Here is a 19,250-nt window from a genome sequence, read left to right on the forward strand (position 1 = left end):
TGTTGATTTTATTTGTCTCTTGTGGCCTCTGTACCGCCTTATTTTCACACGGAAAATATGTCAATATGCAAGAATTCTGACCTTCAGTCTTCACACTTTTATGAGGGTGTCACACATCTTGGGACACTGACCTCTTGTGCTAACTTCATAACATTTCCGTTCATCTGTCCGTGTAACTTGTAGCTTCTCAATTATGTTCCTTTATGAGTCGTGAAACTTAAATGGCAAATTTAGCTTCTGGATTGAGTGCAGGAGGTTTTAGGTTTGATCTTCACCTGTGGTGCCGTTCAGTTTCATGCTAAGATGAATATTAATATCAAGTTAATATGAATTAAACACACCAAAAATGTTGTACCAGACAAATGTATGTCTGTGTATGGCATCATTGGGAAAACATTTTTAATGATACCAAAATCCAAATAGAAGCTGCTGTTTGATGCACACAGTAAATATAAGTGTGAAGAACTGTTCAACAACACAGATTGAGCCATACAGCCATGAACATCAAGCTCAAGTCTCTGGGGCCTCATAAATGAAGCTCACTGCAGAACAATGTAATGTCCGTCACATAAGATGCAGTGTAAATGCAGTTCAGAGGCCACTTTGGGTCTTGAACTGTGGCGTTATGCCTCCCCGCTGGGGTACATAAGGAAGCCTAAAACCCCACATCAGCAAATGAGAAGTGCTGATTGTGACAGAATCAGAGCCTTCAATCTTCATGCTCAGTTAATTGTTTACCTGCTGCAGGCTGCAGAGGTAGGAACACAACAAAATGCACTCAAACAGTAAATCAAAAGGCTTGCTCAGCATTCTGTAAAAACTGCACATTTAGACCCCCTTCTGCAGGTGAGATGTTTTAGTTCATTTGTACCCCCCCCCCCCCCCCTGCTTTAGTACACTGCCTGCCCAATTAAAACTGACTGCGTTTTCGTCTCCAAAAAGAAAGTTCATAACATCAAAAGCTTCAGGAGTTAAATACAAGTGTGATAAAGAACAAAAGAACCGTTCAATTAGAAGCAGATCTGAACTACATTATCTTGCTGCCATTGCTGCACTCGTGAATTATGATACAAAAAAGCTTTTTAAAGTGGGGAAGACCTCAATTCAGGCACTTGACATCAGTCATGAAAATTAAAGACACATTATTTCAAAGAGTCTTAGTGTGGAAGTAGCTGCTGAATAGGAATAAAACATGTGAAGCACAATCTCAGTCAGACTTCACATTTGTTCACTTAATAAAGTATTCATGTTAATGTAGTATTTATATATGAAAGAGAGATTTTGAACACGTATACTGTCTACAAAGTCGTATATATATATATATATATATATATATATATATATATATATATATCACACAATTCACTCTTTGAATGTTTGTTGTCGGCTTGCTGTACTGCTCTTCATATCATACTACTGGTACACTGAGTTGCACTCATCCTTGTACCTACTGATGGTCACCTGTTGCTTATCACACTACATAACATTTCATAAGAAGAGATTGTCTGCTCCAAGCCAGGATTCATTTTTTGTGATTTTAATCTGTTTCATTTCCTAATGATCTGCTGTTTAGCCTGCTGCTGCATATCAAATATATTGCTGTGTTAAGATGTATGCATCTGCAGCAGTATAGCAGTGTGGTTTGAACATGCTTTGGTGTTGATTTGCCACACAGCTGCTGTCGGATTCTGTATCGTAGTTTTGCGAGGAAGTTTATTTCTGTCACTCCCTTCTGTGCTGTGCTTGTTGTATGCTTGTCAGAGTGACTAGTTCAGAGACAAGATGCAAAGTATCAACTGTATTTTTTTAATTAAATGCTCAGTTCCATAAAATGTCTCCTTTTTTCCTTTTTCTATTAGGAGTCCTGGGCGCCCCAAGTGCTGTAACATCATTATCTCTATTTTAGTGGTACATCACTTTATATAGAGGAAGAGAAAAGTGCTGGTTATGACTTTTTGAATGAGAATAACGCTTCATTAAATGCACTATTATGGTGCCAGAGGAGGATGAATTTCAAAGATTTAAAGATTAATTTGAGATTAATGTAGTAAATGAATTAGAAAAAACTCACAAATTTACGAGAAAAACCTGGATAAATTTAGCAATTCTCTGAGATTAAAGTCATACTTTTACAAGACAATAACTCAGAAAAATAGTGTTAGTTTTCTTGTCAAGAACCACATCCCTTCACTTTGCATGGTGTGATCAACCTCATCACACCACGGACACCGCCGCTTGCCATGGATTATTACCTCGTCAAAAATATGCTTTGCAATGGGATTCAGCAGTAATGACATACTAGTCATTCAGCCCAGAATCACCATATTATCATAAGCATCCAGACTTTAATTGTTATTAATGAAGAAAACAACATGCTGATTTGGATAAGGAAGGATATTGCCATGTTCCATACTGTTGCTTCTCACCTGTGCGCGTGGCATCCGTGGTGTGATGAGGTAAATCCAATATTATAATCTCAGAGAATATTCAAGTTGTTTTCTCGTAAATGTCCGATTTCACCTACAATGGTAACATTTTGAACTGATGATGGCATTAGTTAAGGGCTCACCAAAGTGATTACAATTCATCCTGAGGGGGACTATATTTTTCTGCTCTGTACTAAACTACTTCTTGCCGTTGCTTCGCTTAAGTAAAGGATCTGAATTCTTCCTCCACCACTGGTAAGTGTAAATACAAATTGTATGACCTAAAAAAACACTTGTCCTGTTACCTAATGTACCATATTCATCAATGTAAAACCAGGCACGGCCTCTTCATGCACTCTGCAGTTTGTAGCCTCACAAGCTTCAAAGCAGAGATACTTTTTGACCTTGAAGGACTCAGGAGAAGAGCTTCAGATAACAGCGTCTTTGAGTTGAGCTACTCTGGGAACACGTTTGTGTCTGCCACAAACAAGAGGGAGGTGAAAGGTAAGTCTGTTTAAATGTGGTGTTGGCGTAGGAAAGGAGTGGACTTAAAGCTTCTCGACAATCAGGACTTACTGCGGACTGTGCTGAATGGATTGCAGTTGAATATGAAGAAACTGCATGTCATTTTTGCAAAGTATTTTTTTCTTCTTCATATCAAACTCTATTCTTATTCAAGTGGTGAGTAGAAACAGAGATGGAGGTGGAAAAGTAGTGTGCACAAGGCAGAGTGTGTGAAAGGCAAGGAGATTAGTGATGGAGGCGTTTCTGGGACGGGGAGATAAGGTACCTCAAAACTCCTTTCTGTGTATCAGGATTGCCTTATCTGCATTGTTACATACTAATGCAACATAAGACACAATAACTAAAAATATCTGTTTTTGTCCACATATCTCTCTTTCTGTATCCCTTCTGCTTCCAATAACATTTCTGGCACTGAGGCTGAATTGATTTTTCTTTCCACACAGAAAGAAATATGTGTGTTATGATAGTGTTTCTCTCCTATTCATTATCCACTAGCCACCAATTGTTCCATTCTGCTACAGCTTTGCATGACTCATTGTACGGTAAATGAAGCCACTTGGTCGAGGTTGGACTTAGAATACAGTTAAAGTGGCTTTCCAAGATTTAATTTGATCTGTGCATTGTCTCCTTTCTGACCATATTTCAATTAAAGTGGAATTTTAACACACAAATGCACACATGTCGGATTTCCTTGTACTGTATGCTTTGCTGTGGCAAAGACACCGACTGGGAGTTAAACGTATGTGTTTAATTGGACAGTTGAAGCAATAAGGAGCAGTTTTGTGTTAGAACGTCTCTACAACTTAAAATGGGATTGTTGTAAATCAGAACAATAAAGTTATTAGGTTTTATCAGGTTGTTACAGCTGAAAAGATTAAGAGTAAGACTAGTGATGGTAGTAGAGATCATCTTTGCACTTTTGGATAATTGGGGAAGTGAAAGTGGTTGATATGAGAAACAACTCTCTCTCTCCCATGTCTTTAAGCTTCAGTCTGTTTTAGAACCTTTTTAATTAAACTGAAGGTCTTCAGGAGGCTTTTAGAGACCTTACTCCTTTTTGTTTGTTCCTAGTATGTGAAATGAAATGAAAAGGCAAATAATAGCACACAGAGTGAGACAGACAAATAGACACATTTGCATCTTTAATTAGATTTCCGGTGAAATGTTTTTTGCTGAAGAAGAAAACGAGAACGCTCTCTCAAACTCCTGAGTCAGAGTGCTCTTCACATCACGGTCAGTTCAGCCCCATAAATTCAAACAGAAGACGGATGACTAGCAATTTCTTTATAGACTGGATATGAGATTTTATTTCTGTCATGTTTTCTATGGCATAAGAAAAACACTTTTCTGAATCGACTGCATCCATCACATCGCTGCTTTGTTTTTAAATCGTCCATGTCTCTGATCTGAAAATTATACCTGGGGTGTAACGTTCAGAAAGAAATATTCAGCAGCAGCAGCAGCTGTTGAGGGCAAAATCTTTATAAAACTCGGTAGCTTAATGCTTCTGCTGGAATTAACATGGCTCAATGAAATGTGACAGGTGTCGGGTTTTTTTTAATCTGGAGTGAAAACATGTACTTCGTGACTCAGGCTGAGAGAGCACTTGTCTGTGCCAGACAAATTGTAGGCCAGCGCTGCAATGTCAGAGAGAGGGCAAAAGCAAATACATAGCAGAGTTCAGCTTGTAGAGAGATAGAGAGCACTCCAGTGACACTGGTTGACTTTAACACAACAAAAAAAAAGCCTGCACATAGTGCTCCAAATATTAACACATCCACACAAATAATGACAAATGGAAAAGTATTTACCGTACACAGATGTAGAGTATCTTTGCCTGTGTTTGCAAATGTGTGTGTGTGTGTGTTTTGTACACTCTGTAAACTTTCTGCCAATCACTCAATGACTGGTTTGAGATCGCACTCAACAGTGTTGCTCTGCAGTGATGTTTCACTGACATTCAGGGGGCCGTTGTCATTGTGGGACACTACTGTGATTGGCTGAGCAGTGAGCCGTGGCGTGACTTAGCAGTGTCTCCTTGGATCGCTGCCACATTCGTAAAACTACGGCTAAAATGCGGCAGCGTGTCATTAGAAGGTATGGACGCGTAACAACTGGGATTGCAGCACTCTACAAGCACACAAGCTAAATACTCTGACCTCAGTTTATAAGGCATTTAGGCAAATCTGCCTCCATCAGAGATAGAGTTGGGTCGATTTTATGGTTTTGCACATCTGGTGTGGTGTTCAAGCTTTAACCGGCATTTGTTATTATGACACGTTCTGGCAAATTAAAAAGAAGACTTAATCGGCAACCATGCCGACAGCAATGCATCAATATTGTTTTTGTTTGTAAAGGACTAACAAAGCCATTAATGCAGAGCCGAGGCCGGCAACACGAAGGAGGTTAAATGTCATTAGAAGTGGGCAGATGTGCACAATATGTTCGTTTACTAGAAGGTTCATGTGTTTTTTTCAGGGTTTTGTATTAAAATGTTTGATTTTTAAGATATTTTTTTTTTACAAAGATGTGTTATACAAGAAGCAAACTCATTTGAGGAATAACTCAAGTATGAAGTTAGCAGTAACGTTATAGCTGTGAACGCAGCAGTGCAGTGTGCATGGTTAGGCTATTTCTTGGTGAATAAAAACTCCTGAAGTTAGCGACAGCTTTGTCTCAGGCTCACTTAAGGTGGACAGACCTCTTTAAGGTGGCTCCTGCGAGTTTTGTTGGAGCGGCTGCTGAGTCAAGTGCGACACGTAGTGGTCAAATTTGGTGTTTGGCTTAATGTGAAACCGGTTTGACATTTTTTACACCAGCCCAACACCAATCAGAGCAGAAACATGTCAACCTGAGAGATCAAATAAAACGAGAGAATGGACATTTTCTGTGCTTCTGGAGTGTCACTGCCCCCAGTTTACATCAATGATTTAGTTCTGCATTTCAATAAAGTTGGGGGATTGAGAGACTTTTAGTCCTTTGTATAAATCGAGCCCCAAAGTCCTACAGCTTGATAGTATGCATGGTAAGCATCTCAAGCTGAAGGTGAAATGACACAGAAGACATCATATAAATGTTTTCACAGGCTGAGTAGTATTCCTCATGATGACCTTCATTTGTAAAATCTGTGGATCTTTAATTTTGACCTGATTTATTGATTTCTTAAATGTCTGTTCGTCTCAGCCCCAGTGTTTTTGTTAGTGAGTGTGTGTGTGTGTGTGTGTGTGTGTGTGTGTGTGTGTGTGTGTGTGTGTGTGTGTGTGTGTGAGCACTGTGTGCAATGTTTCAGATTGTTGTCCAGCAGTCGGCTCAGTGGCTGCTCTCCACATTTCACCATCCGTAATCTACATGAGAGCGCTCAGATCACTCAGGCGGTGCAACGGTCTCGGACACAGACACACACTCAGTGCATATTTCTGGCCTTTAAACCGCCAGGTGCCAGCAGAAGGCTGTTATTAGCTTAAACCCATGGCATATCTGTTTAATTCATCGAACTCGAGTACTCAGACTGGAACACAGCCCAGTGAAGTGCGAGGTGGCGGAAGCTCGTCTGGCTGCCATTAAGAGAAGCCAAGAGTGTTTGGCAGATAGTGAGAGCAGCTGGCGCCGTTGACAGGGGCCAACTAAGTGGCCCGAACCTTCCGCTAAAGAGCTGGAGCGATCAATAGGGCAACTCCTACACTGCAGTGGCAGGAGCTCGTGGATGGCTGTTACATCCCTCTTGACATCATGAATCATGCAAGACTGTCTTTGTGTTTGTGCGTATGGGAGAAAGAATGGCAGGTGAAGGTGACAAACAATTATTTTTGCTTTAACAAAGGAGCAGAAAGAGAAAATACACTCAACACATCTGCATGTTTTCTTTTTTTCTTTTCTTTTTTTTACATGGAAAACACCCATTCACACACACAAAATCATCACTTTTTCTTTTTCTTTTTGTTTTTAAACCAAAACATGAAGCTCAATTCCTCAAACCGAAGATACATTTCCAAAGAGGTAATACATTCATTCCAAGCGATGGTGATGAAGATTACAATATCTTGATAGGATGGGCAAACGGATGAATTACTTCATGGCTAAAACCTGAGTTATTCCAAAGTATTTCCATATGAAACTGCACAACAATGCACATCAAAAATAAATGATGCATCATTATTCTCATACAGAGTATTATTTGCTTGACTAAAGCTATGCTAATATATTCATGTGGTATATACACACATCGACATATGGATTAATTATGTATACGTATGTCTCTGGGGTCTGAGATCATCTGAGAGGTCCAGTCAAAACACAGAACCACATTATGGCAGAATGAGTTTTCAGCGATTTTTCTGAAGCACTTTAGCCTCAAAAAATAGAGGGGTGATTAAAATGATGCATTTTTACACATTTGAATTTTTGATTCTCCTTTTGCTTTCAAGAGGCAAAGGGAGTTGGTGACTACAAGGTGGACAGCCCAGTTGTCTCCTCTTTTTCCTCATTTTTTATTTATTTTACGTGTATTATTTCGGCCCTTTTTGTAAGTCTTTGATCCTGAAATGAGGAGGAGCTGAGGCACAGCATAATTTAGTTTGTCTTCAGCCTCCTCCTCCTCCTCTGCCAGTCCTCTCCAGGATGAAAGCAGGTATGACTGTTTTTATATTGAGTTGACGGGTCGAGCACTATAGTTGAGCAATGTTCATTGGTCATTGGACCGGTTTTAAATGGGTTCCTCGTGGCACTGGGGGGCTCCGCTGCGCCCATTATCCATGTTTCTTTGTCACAAAAATTCCTCGTAGTCCAAGAGTTTGGAGTGCTGGCGTGTCTTCCAAAGCCGGTAGAGGCGGAAGTCGAAGTACATCTCAATCAACTCTTTGCCTTGATTGGTAAATGAGACAGGAAAAGTTTGAATCACGCATTAAGGAAGAAGAATATAACATTCACAATCTTTCAGGTAATTTCATACCAACTCACCAAGAGCTTCCAGTTCGTGTCATGGATTGCCTTGAAAATAATTCATTAAAAAACTTCTAGTGAATTCATAGGACCTTGAAATATTGAACCAAACCAATGAATGATTTGAAACATGTAGGCGAAGTCATGTAAATAGTTCTTGCTGAATGTTTTACAGTAATCAAATTAATAAAAACAATTCATTTCTTTAACTGAACGAAGAATCTTAAATTTGTAAAAGCTAATATCGCCACCAGTTTTAGCATTAATATAGGTATATCATATGTAGAAATGATTGGGTCCTGCATACAAAATTGAGTGCCACATAAATATTGCTTCAGAGCTGAGAATTCTTGAAATTTTATTGAAACTTTTTTTTATTAGAAACTTAATGTTAATTTTTGATATTTAAAATACCCCAAATTACCCCATCATCTAATATTCTTCTGAAATTTTTTTTTCATAATTACAAAGTATTTGTAGAGCTATAGGATTTTGTAAGGTCCCATGAAATTAATAGAAGTTTTCACATGAAGTTCTTCAATAAAGTCCATGACATGAACTGGGAGGTCTAGGTCAGTTGGTATGGATTGACCCTTTCCATAACCCTAACCAAGAGCTGTGAGTGCTTAAACATAACCATAAAAACATTAATCATGCTTGAGATGCTATGAGCGGATATTGTATTGCAAGAGCGGAATGATTTATTTGCAAATACATTGAATATCAACACTAAGCAACTTTCCAGATTGATTTCTGTTCTGTTTTATGGTTATTGATTTAAGTGTAAAGTGTAAATCATCAGGGGTGCAGAGGTCGGGACCTATGGCCTCTAAGAGTACAGGAGGGAGACGCTTTTAATGAAAGTGAAGAGGAAGTCTGGATCTAGATGTAACGGACAACAGTTTCCAGTTGTCCCTGGAAGTGAGGGCAGGTTTTTGTAATACTGACTATATAGTGTTGAGTAGAGAATACAGTACGTCCCTACTCCCACCTGCAGCTCGGGAGGAGAAGAGTGCAAAGTAACATGCCTACTTTCTACTGGGTGGTGGGTCTGAAGTCTATATGACTTGGATCAGTTGCATTAAAAAGAAAGTTCACACGGAAAATATGAAACGCTGTGTCGAAACACCACCCAAAGAGGAAGAATATGGAGGAGAGAGAGAGAGAGAGTGTACAGTACAAGAGCAGGAGGAGAAGGAAACAGCAAGTGACACACTGTTAAAATAAATGATATGTTTAAATAAGGGAGCAGCTGTTTTGAGTAAATCCCTCCTCCAGGTGTTAATGCAACACATACGGGTTTGTCCGCATTATTCACTCTCGAATCATACTGTATGTATATGCGCAGGGGAAAGCGCTATGTCTGTCTGATCTGCATGTTTTGGGTGCGTTTGTTCAGACCCACCCTGTGCAGACAGCTCCAGCGGCGACCCAAACTCAACAGAATAAGGCCTCATCAGATTCTTCAGTTTCTGGAACAGCTGTTGGGTCGAGATAAGGAAACAAACACCAATTAATCCTACAGCACTTGGATACACTCGCAGCAGGGGAGCCTCCATCTTCAGGCACAACACACACATAGACACAAACGTAAAACCACACTCAAGAACGGCCATGAATTGTGCTCATTATATCCGTCAAAGAGACTTTTGCACATTCTTCCTGAGCAGGACGGGAAATGAGGTGAGCGTACAAGTTGCAAAGGTTAATTTTTCTTGCATGTCTTCATATAACCTCTCTGCCTTTCCTTGAAAAAGGAGAGCTTGTAAAAGGTTTAGAGTATGACCCCAGTCCCTGTCACATCCATGTCCAGGAAATGAAGAGAAATAAGATTAAAATCAAGCAGTGAATTTATCTGTAAATTAGACAGATTTGAGATAACAGCTGATAGCTTGAAAAGTGTTTTTCTCGTATCACAATATGAAATGTAGCGCTGAATGATTAGTCGCTTATGAATGAATGTGTGACACAACAAGTCAAAATGTGAAGCATCCAGCTTCTCACGTGCGAGAACTTCATTCTTCTCAGTATCATTGTAGATGGAATATTTTGGGTTTTTGGACTGTTGGTTGGACAAAACAAGCACTTTGGGCTCCGGGAACTTTTGATTGGCGTTTGTTTTTGACTAAACCATTATTGAACCCGTCAAAAAAAAAAAAAAAGATTAATCAATGAAAATAATAATTAATAGCAGCCCTAATTACATAATGACTTTTTCTGTTTCTCAGTCATATCCTCCGCAGTGCCTAGCTGGCGCGGTGCTGTGCACATTAAAAATTGAAGCTCGCTGATTTCTCGCTCCACTTTAGTCATGAGGGATCCCGATACCCCTCCGTCAGAGAAATCAAAGGCCAAATGCGCTTTTGTTTCTCACTTCATTATGTTAAAATGGAGGCTGTGAAGAAAAGAGCAGCTTTCATTCCTCGTGTTTGCAGTCCTTTTGAAAAAGTTAAAAGAAGATGGCGACATGCCAGATGTGGAGGAGAGGATGTTAGGGGAGACGCAGGCAGTGTGTGCCGTGTCTGTAGTGCGGAAGAAAGCTGGGGGCAAATAACACAACATCTCAAATAATGTTTGAGAGTTTGCTTTCTGTCTTCAGTGGCTGCTGTTGCCAAGACTGATGCAGATTCTGTGCTGACAAAACCGAAACATGCTTAGAAATTCTCTGGATGAAAACTGGGTCAGACTGGCTCTCTAACCTGCTCCCCTGCTGCTCTCCATCCCCAGCCTTTGTTTCCATCCCTGCATCCTCAAAACTCTGTTTAAAAGAAACAAGAACATTTCTGCTCCACATCTCACATGGCAGAGTTATAACTTTGTTTTTCTTCAGTAATTACAGAGCCGCAACATCATATTTGCTGAGTCATTTTATTAATCATGAGTTAACCATTATGCTGAGTGCATGTCCATATTTATAAGCTTAAATAAATCTACATTTAATTATTTATCAAGATTGAAGTTCAACTGCACATAGTCACATAACCCCTTCTGGATCATATTCATTTCATTCTTGTCCGTCACTGTCGTACGTTGTTTGCGAACTTTGGTTCTATGCTGTCTGGAGTGCATCATTTGGCAACATTTAATCTTACAGTTTGAACATTAATTGATCGGGGTCCCGAGCTGACTCCATTTGAACTTCGGCAGACAGAGGCGGGCTGGGAGGGAAGTACTGTTTATGGGTGGAGGTTATATGATTGTTAAGAAAGTAACAAGAAACGGAACAGTAGTAATACAATATATGGTCAAAAGTATCTGGACACATACTTTTGTGTTCTGTGTTTTTTTTACTGGTTTGGGCTAGGCCCATTAGCGTTGGTGGCGACCCATGGGGGGCATGTAGTTTCAGGTAACAATGAGTACCATGAAATAGGATCCAGAAAGTCATCTTGAGAGTTGGATCCATTAGTTTGGAGGCTTAAACATATTAGGCAGCTGTTTATATAAACCATGAGACAGGATTTTACATCTCTGGAAATGTATCACGGCATCCAGTTGCCGACATTACTAATTGTCCTGCAGCTGAACGTCAGCAGATCCCTGAAGCCAGGTTACAAAATACTGTTATAGCAGCATGTTAAACTGTGAGTGATGTTAGAGTGTCCATATGCACTTGGCCATGTAGTGTAGCTGCCAATGGAGAATAAGTTTTTATTGAAAAGAACTAATAACAAGGTCACAGCTGGGAAAATTGCTGAAAAAGTGTATGTGTGTACACATTCTTCGGAAAAGGTATGAGAAAAATCTCACTAGCTCTATTTTCTAACTGAAGTTTAGACATCATCCAGCCGCCAGTGTGAACATATCACTTTGGGATCTTGGGACCAATTTTGTGGTTTTGGAATTCAAGATTTGTTGAGACAACTAATGTGTCTGAGTGTGTGTGTGTGTGTAGGGGTGGAGATATCACTGATGTGCAATCTGCAGACTGTCCATCAACCCTGGAGAGATCCTCTTTATATAACAAAGCATTTTTGGCAGACATGACTGGAACAGACAGCTGGGTCAGACAAACACCGCTGGCTACGTCGTGCATCTGTGTGTGTCTGCCAACTTGTTTGTTTGTGTGTTTTGATTTTTTTGTGTTTTCTTGTTTGTTCATATCATGCAGACGGTGCAGCATCACTCGGCATGCATGCTCTTTCGGCTTTACCCAGTAACATCACGCAGAGTGAGATGAGAGTCACACATGTGGAGGAAGAGAGAGGGAGAATCTGAGACAGCCAGGAGGATAATGTGGTGTGATCAGACTAACACGACGCAGTGAGAATAAATATGAAAGCAGAAGACAGCAAACAGGGAAACGAGCAGGGAGAACAAAGAGAGATGAAATGCTTACTTTAATGATAAGAGACACGGAACAAAAACGTCTGTATACCTCGAGCATCCTAAGTTCCTAAATTAGTTAGTGTGGCACATAAATCTTACGTTTTGAACATGTAAATCAACAGAGGCCTTGCTGTAAATGAATTGGAAATCTACTCTTGCATCACGGTGTGCGATAGTCCCGCCAGCGTAGGAATTGGTTCATAGTTCTGCATCACATTTCACCGCTCTGTGAAATTGTGTTTACATTCTATTCAATTTGGGATAAAGCTTTGCCTTGTCTCACTACTAAATATGCAATTACTGTTGTGCATCCAAAGTCATTTTGTTTACAGGACATTCCTTCATGCACTGTGATAACAGTGAAGGACGTTTGCAGTTGAACGAGCTTTGCTGCTTGTATGTTACTGGGAAGGGAAAGAGTAAAGAGCCTTGGACTTCCTTGGAGAAAAGTCAAGCAGCCAAAGTTGACCAATCCCGATTCCTGCGGCCTCCATGTAGTATCTACGTAGTCCTGCCATGTGGTTACTTTTTTGAGGAGGTACACATTAGCTACAGAGGATAAGTGCTATGCCACAATCTGGACACTGGAGTAAGACCAAGCCCCCAGGAAGAGCGCCAGGCTTTAAAGCAGATTTTCATAGTGGCCAAACCGTGAAATTACAGCTTCCGTGTCACGTGACGCGACGGTGCCCAAAAATACTTTCCCCCATTGACTTACATCTGTAAATCAGTTAATTATTTAGGTAAATCATCTTCCCAGTACAAACACTTGCATAGCCCTTATTTAAATCATTAGTTCCTAAAAGTTGTAAAATGCACTAATAGACGAATCCAGAGTTATTTTCACTTCTCCATTCATGTGACTAAGCCGAGACCGGCGAGTGACGGGAGCGGCTGTTAGGCAGGGCGTTAGGAAAACGTAAGTGTGCATGCTGGATGTGGAAGAACGGGTCATGTTATACTCATAAGTTGAGCCATTTTGGCTTCATGCGCCACTGAGCAACTTTCATAGGAATGAACGGGGCCCGACCTCCATCCAGTTCTTTTAATACATCCATGAGTAAGACCAGGAAATAGCTGAAGCATGTATTAACCCCTAAATAATAATAATATCTTCTGTGAAATACTGCGTGCTTGAGTGACTAGGGGTGTCGCGATATACCGGTATCCACGTAATATTTAAAAAATGTGTTGGCAGATGTTATATTTCGATTATATTGTTATCGTGAACTAATTTGGCCTCGATAACCGTGTAGAGAAAATCTGACTATCGTGACACCAAATGTTGGCATTTGCCTGTCTGGTTTGAATTGTTAGTGGTGTTCAAGATGAGCCTTCATGTTTTCAGTTGTGTGTGTGTGAGTGTGTGTCTGTATACCTTCTCTCCGTTGGGGTTGCCCAGGACATAGCATCCCATTATGTGGATGAGGTTGGGTTCCGGGTTGACTTTACTCATGAAGCGACTAAGCCTCCTCCAGAACCTGAACAAAGACAAAGGTCTCAGTTATCAATCCGATCAACAGTTGAAATTAAAATGCACAACATGTAACTTTTAAAAAGATAAGTATGCGTCAAGCACTTGTCACTCTTTTATTGGTTAACTGCTACACTTTAGCACTGAGGCAACACTGAACAGAAGGCTTGTGCTTTATATCTCTGAAACATATTCAAAGATGGCCCCCCTAGGAGAGATACATAACTCCAAAAAGTAGTAGACTGTGCTCATGAATGACAAGCAAATGTAGAGAGCGTTGAATCGTCCCAATGGAACATCTTTCATTTAAATCAAGTACTCACAGGAATAGTATTCATATTCTGAAAATAGAGTAAAGAGCATTTACATAACGTATTTGGAATAATTTTTAATCCTTTGAATGCTTAAAATCAAAGATTTCTTTGGGAGTGAGCCAGTTTCTTTTTACAAGAGGAATTATTATTTGATGGAGCCCTTCTTCTGATTTATTATCTGACACAATGCAACTCCTTCTGACCTACTTCTCCATCTACATTTTCAGAGCAAACATTGCATCTGTAGTTCTCCTTCCTGGCGTTAGCCATACTGCTTTTTCTCGATCATGACCTCACCTGTTACCTGTTACTCTTCCTAATAACTTGATGCTGTGGCTGATTATACCGCTGTAGTTATCACCCCTTTAAAATCAGTACTTCTACACTTCTTCTCAACTCTTCAGGCATCCTGTCCCTTTCCAAGATTGCCTTATACCTTTCGTACTTTTGTCAACTTTCCTAATCTCTTTGACGATCCCACTGCTTCTTTACCACCCTCTTCCTCTGTACACTTTCCTGTACTTCTTCTTTCTACCATCAAGTCTGCTTGTCTTACTTTCTCTGTTCAGATGACAGACCAAGTACCTTTCTAGAAGTCTCTCTAAACACTCCTGCAGTACTTCTCTACCACCCAGTGCCTGTTTTAACCCTGAACTCCACACTACAGTCTTCCTTTTTCAACTTCTACCATTTGATCATTGGTTCTGCCTTCCTTCTCTTTCTCTTCTTATCCTCCAAAGTCATCTTAGAGATCTCCATCCGTTGCTGCCTAGCTACGTATCCCCCTGCCACCACCTTATAGTCTCCAATCTCTTTCAGAAATACTTCCCTAATACATATCTTTTCACAGCCAGATAAAGCCTCTGTCATGTTTTTCATGTCCTGTGAGGGACCATCACAATGTTTTAAAGACATGAATAATGTGAATTGTCTTTGATATTTGACAAATGATTACGTCACGGTGTTAGCTGGAAGCAAAATAAAGGACAGTCTGGAGGCAAACACGGATCACCTTCAGAAAATTAACCTAAAGTTACACATCAAAATGTCATCATGCTGGCTCCAATTTGAAATTTGATCGCATACATTTAAGATGACAAATTGATTCGAGGCGCTAGCATGCTACAATATCGGCGAAGCGTTTCAGAGATGGGGAGAAAATGTTGCTTAGCCTTCTGCTGACTTCAGCCGTCACACGAGACAAACTAATATTCGTCAAACAGAGATGGACTCAGTCGTAACTTACTGGCTCATGTCCTCCTCCTTTTCCACCTTAGCAAAAGTGGCCACTTTATTCTTCAGTAAATACAGGTGACCGGGGCCTCCCTAAGAAATACACACAAGAATAACACACATTACGACCATCATGACTTTTATTTTGCTACTTCTTAATTAATATCTTGAGAGATTAGATCCCAAAGGAAGGTACTGGTTACTAAGGTCCATATGCAGTGCATGAATGAACACATAACCCCATACATTTCCCCGCCCAAAACCTACAATCTTACAGGAAATACAGTATTACTTTCATTCTGTTTCTCCTTGTTCCTCACCTGACAAAAGATGAGCATCCTCCAGAACTTGCTTCCTCTCCTGTAAGCTGTGAGCTTCTTCTCTATTTCCTCTGAGAGGGAGAGGAAAAAGAGTTGGATTGATGTGAACGACAGGGACAGAGAACAGAAAGAATACAAAAATGAAAAGAGCTAAGTAACAATGTATAGTGAGAGAGGGAGAAATGTTAACAGTTGACACAAAGGAAATTTCTCGGGGGTGAGTTCAAGTACAGGTGTAATAATCCACAGCTGAGACACTCACAGGTCAATGGAAGACAGTAAAATGGAAACCTGAAATCTATATGTGTGAATTATTCATTGTCATACTCTCACTATCTCTGTGTGAGTTCATTATTATCTTGGGAAGCTCTCGGGAAATGCACCTCTGATAAGGATACTTTTTTAAATGCACAAACCGTATTGAAGTAATTTTGCAGCATTTTACCTGATTTGAAATGAAAAGAGTGATTATGTCACATCTAAGCTATATTTCAGAGACACTTTATTGCAGGTAAGGTTTAGCCTGTAGCTAAAGTCAGAGTTCACACTCCCCCCCTCAGGCAAACTGCTGCACAGTCCAGGCTCGAGACTAAAGGTGGCTGACTTTCTAGACATTGAGTCTTATAAATATTCTGTGTATAAATTTGGCTCTATATTTTTTAGAATAATCGTGTCTTTATGTTCAACTCATTTAGATCTTTATGTGACAACTTGCACTAGTTAGTTACATTTATCTCTTGCCTCAAAATCAATGCAATTGTCCCTTTTATATTTTTCATCTTCTGCTCTTAGAGTCATCAATTTATATATTTCATATATTTTATTGTAGAGTATTTTATTCACTGTTGCAATTACATTTATGTTGAATATATAATAATAAAAGCTGATACTAACAGAAAATAGGAATGTTTACTTACCCAAAATATCATCAAAAGTCGCATGTTCATGGTCCTGAGGAAAAACACATTTGCATAAACCATAATCACTCAAAATTGGAAAACGCTTTAATTTAATTCACAATCTGCCTTTAACGACGTGTAAGCTTGGTATGTCCGTATTTTAATGCACACGTAATGTGCCACTCACATAGAGGATGGGGATGATGGAAGGGTCATCCCTGCGGATTATAGTGGGAACGTACTCCGCCTTTGGGACCTTAGAAGAGATTAGCTGAAGGGGAAGGAGAAGTCGAAAGCGAGGAACGGGAAGAGTAGAAGATATAGAGAACATGGAGCAAAGTGAGGTGAAAATGAAGAGAAGGGCAGAGTTTCAGAGATTTGAGAGGAAAGGGGAAAAGAGCAAACTCTATCACACTTCATTGCCTGCAGGGAATCTACAGCTCTATATAATATTCACAGTGAGATGGTAGACAATGCACTCGGTGCATTTAAGATACTGAACCTGCATATGAATTTACCTTCCTGAGATTAAGCTAATTCTAACCTAGATCTGCCATCAGTGTGTAATGTTAAGAGTAACCATTTCCTAAAACAACCAAATATATTATGCCTCGTTACTAGGGATAGTTTTTATGTGTGTGTGGGGGGGGACTCTTCTCGTGAACACGGTAAACATGTCCCTGTGTAAAGGCAGCATATACTTAAGAGTAAAAGTCAGGATATCTCGTCCTCAGCTGTTTTGATTTTGACAATTTTCTAAACTATTTCCTTTTTTAAGTCTGCCCACTTTTGTAATTCTAAATCGGTGTACATTTCTGATCTTTTACCATGATTTTGGGAGGTACGAAGTCATCTCCTTCACAAGCCAGCCTCTCCATCTCCCTCTCCTCCTCCCAGTCTAAATTATCATCTTGGCCTCCTTCATCCAAAGTACCACAAGAGCTCTGCAGGTCTCCGCCTGGAAGAGAATAATAGCACACCCGTGAGCAAAAAGACTTGAGATAATAGGTTGTAGGCAGAAGTGTTAGATGGGAGGCAAGAAAGGACGTTTTCCAGGAAGTGGAGAGAGGAGAGGAAACAGGATGAAGTTGTTAATAATGGTGGTGACATAAGAAAATGACAGATGGATGAGGGGAAAGAGGAGACAGCTGGCAGAAGGAGAAAAAGAAGAGTGACTGATAGTGAGTGTGGCTGCACCATTTACAGGAGTAAACAAACCGGGATCAGAGGGCAGCTACTCTAAGAAGGGAAAGTGTTTTATACCATCTACACGACCTTCTTTGACATGTAATTATAATGTGTATAATGCACAATATATTCATATTTTAAACATGTTATTAATTTTCAACTGAATAGTAATTTGATTGAGTTACAACATTACTCAAAATACTCAAATATAATTGTGTCACTCACTATGAAAATGAAGGAATATCAAAGAACTCATTAGATTTACGCTGTAAAATTGCGTAATATTTGGAATCTGAATGTTTGAGAAGAAAGTGTCAAACGCTAATCCACATCTGTTTTGAAGACTTCATTATAAATCCCTTTTGACCGACACATGCGGAGGGACTGCATGTGTTTTTTATTTGATTGAAGTCGTCTCTTCTGTCCCTAGCCTGTTTGTTGTATAATTTGTTGATGTATACTGTAACTTTTGTGTACTTTTATTGCTTTATATGAACTGTAATTAGGGCGTCTCTGAGGCAGAGGCACTCATTAGCATATTAGCTTCTCATTCAATTAAACTCTGTGGGGCCTCTGTATAACCTTGGAAAGTGGTACGAGACAGCTTTTGAATTATTTCACACCTCAAGGGCGATTTATTCATGTGGTTTCAAACAACAACAATTCTATAACTTTAGCATAAGATGAGAATACAACTTATTAACAGCAGAGTTTTTGATTTGTCATAGTGAAATAGTTCACTTTATTGGTTACACCTGGGCTTCTTTTTTTAAGTCAAAATGTCTGATTCATGGTCTTTGGACTTGTTTTTATATTGAAGCACCACGAGTTACATGGACACACATGACACACAGACCTTATATAAGAAGTGGACGTAGTAACTTTACCCATTAGTTTGTGGACTACGGATTTGGAGCCTCGAGTTCGACGTTTTGGCCGTCGCCATCTTGGTTTTTGGAACCAGCAGTGGCACGAGAGGGTCGAGCTAAATATAACCGAATGCTAAACAAGACAAATCTTAAATGCATACCCTGCTTTATCGTCCATTTTACTCTAAACTGGAACCATTATTTACTAAATGAACATCATGCTGTACTTCAGAAGACTTGTGATTGAGACAATAAACTTGCCTTGTTATTTATATAGATGTTCTCTTGACTTCGTTTTGATGTTTTTAGCCGTTGCCACTGCCAACGGGGGTTTGTTATCTCTGAGCTGTCAGTATTTCTTTGATCCATGGCCAGGTGATGTGACGCAGTTGTTACTTCTTCACTTGATAATTATTTCAAATGTGTTTTTGTTGACAAATTGTTATGTTGCTGATAAATTCATTTTCCATGTTCCATTACTGTAGTTTAATTACAATATGAGCTTAAGGCACGACAGTTATGATGGCCATATGTGTGTGTTCTTTATATGTGTTACCTACAGTGTTGGAGACCTTGTGTGTTATTGATGGATCTATATTTGTTCATATTTTAACCATTTCAGACAAAGGGTTAAAGTAATTATTGGCTATAAGAGGATGTATTAAAAACTCTCTTATGTCATTTTATGTTTGTATCAGCCTGAAGAATCCTGTATCAGTCAAGTTATAGTTAAAA

At 39.6% G+C, this 19,250-nt stretch overlaps 1 protein-coding gene across 4 annotated transcripts in view; it reads right to left on the bottom strand.

The window, feature by feature from the left end:
• Positions 1-4,076: 4,076 nt before the first annotated feature.
• The window catches only part of nsmfa (NMDA receptor synaptonuclear signaling and neuronal migration factor a), a 40,462-nt gene continuing 25,288 nt past the window's right edge, over positions 4,077-19,250 (bottom strand). For all 4 annotated transcript variants that reach the window (XM_029445113.1, XM_029445114.1, XM_029445112.1 and 1 more), the window contains 8 exons: positions 17,286-17,416; positions 16,646-16,729; positions 16,477-16,510; positions 15,560-15,630; positions 15,253-15,332; positions 13,597-13,699; positions 9,295-9,370; positions 4,077-7,811 (listed from right to left, as the gene is read on the bottom strand). In XM_029445113.1, coding sequence (XP_029300973.1) covers positions 7,714-7,811; positions 9,295-9,370; positions 13,597-13,699; positions 15,253-15,332; positions 15,560-15,630; positions 16,477-16,510; positions 16,646-16,729; positions 17,286-17,416 — 677 coding nt within the window. In that variant the 3' untranslated portion in view covers positions 4,077-7,713. The remainder of the gene's footprint in view (positions 7,812-9,294; positions 9,371-13,596; positions 13,700-15,252; positions 15,333-15,559; positions 15,631-16,476; positions 16,511-16,645; positions 16,730-17,285; positions 17,417-19,250) is intronic.

Source organism: Cottoperca gobio, chromosome 12 (genome assembly GCF_900634415.1).
Source record: "Cottoperca gobio chromosome 12, fCotGob3.1, whole genome shotgun sequence".
Taxonomy (NCBI): Eukaryota; Metazoa; Chordata; class Actinopteri; order Perciformes; family Bovichtidae; genus Cottoperca; species Cottoperca gobio.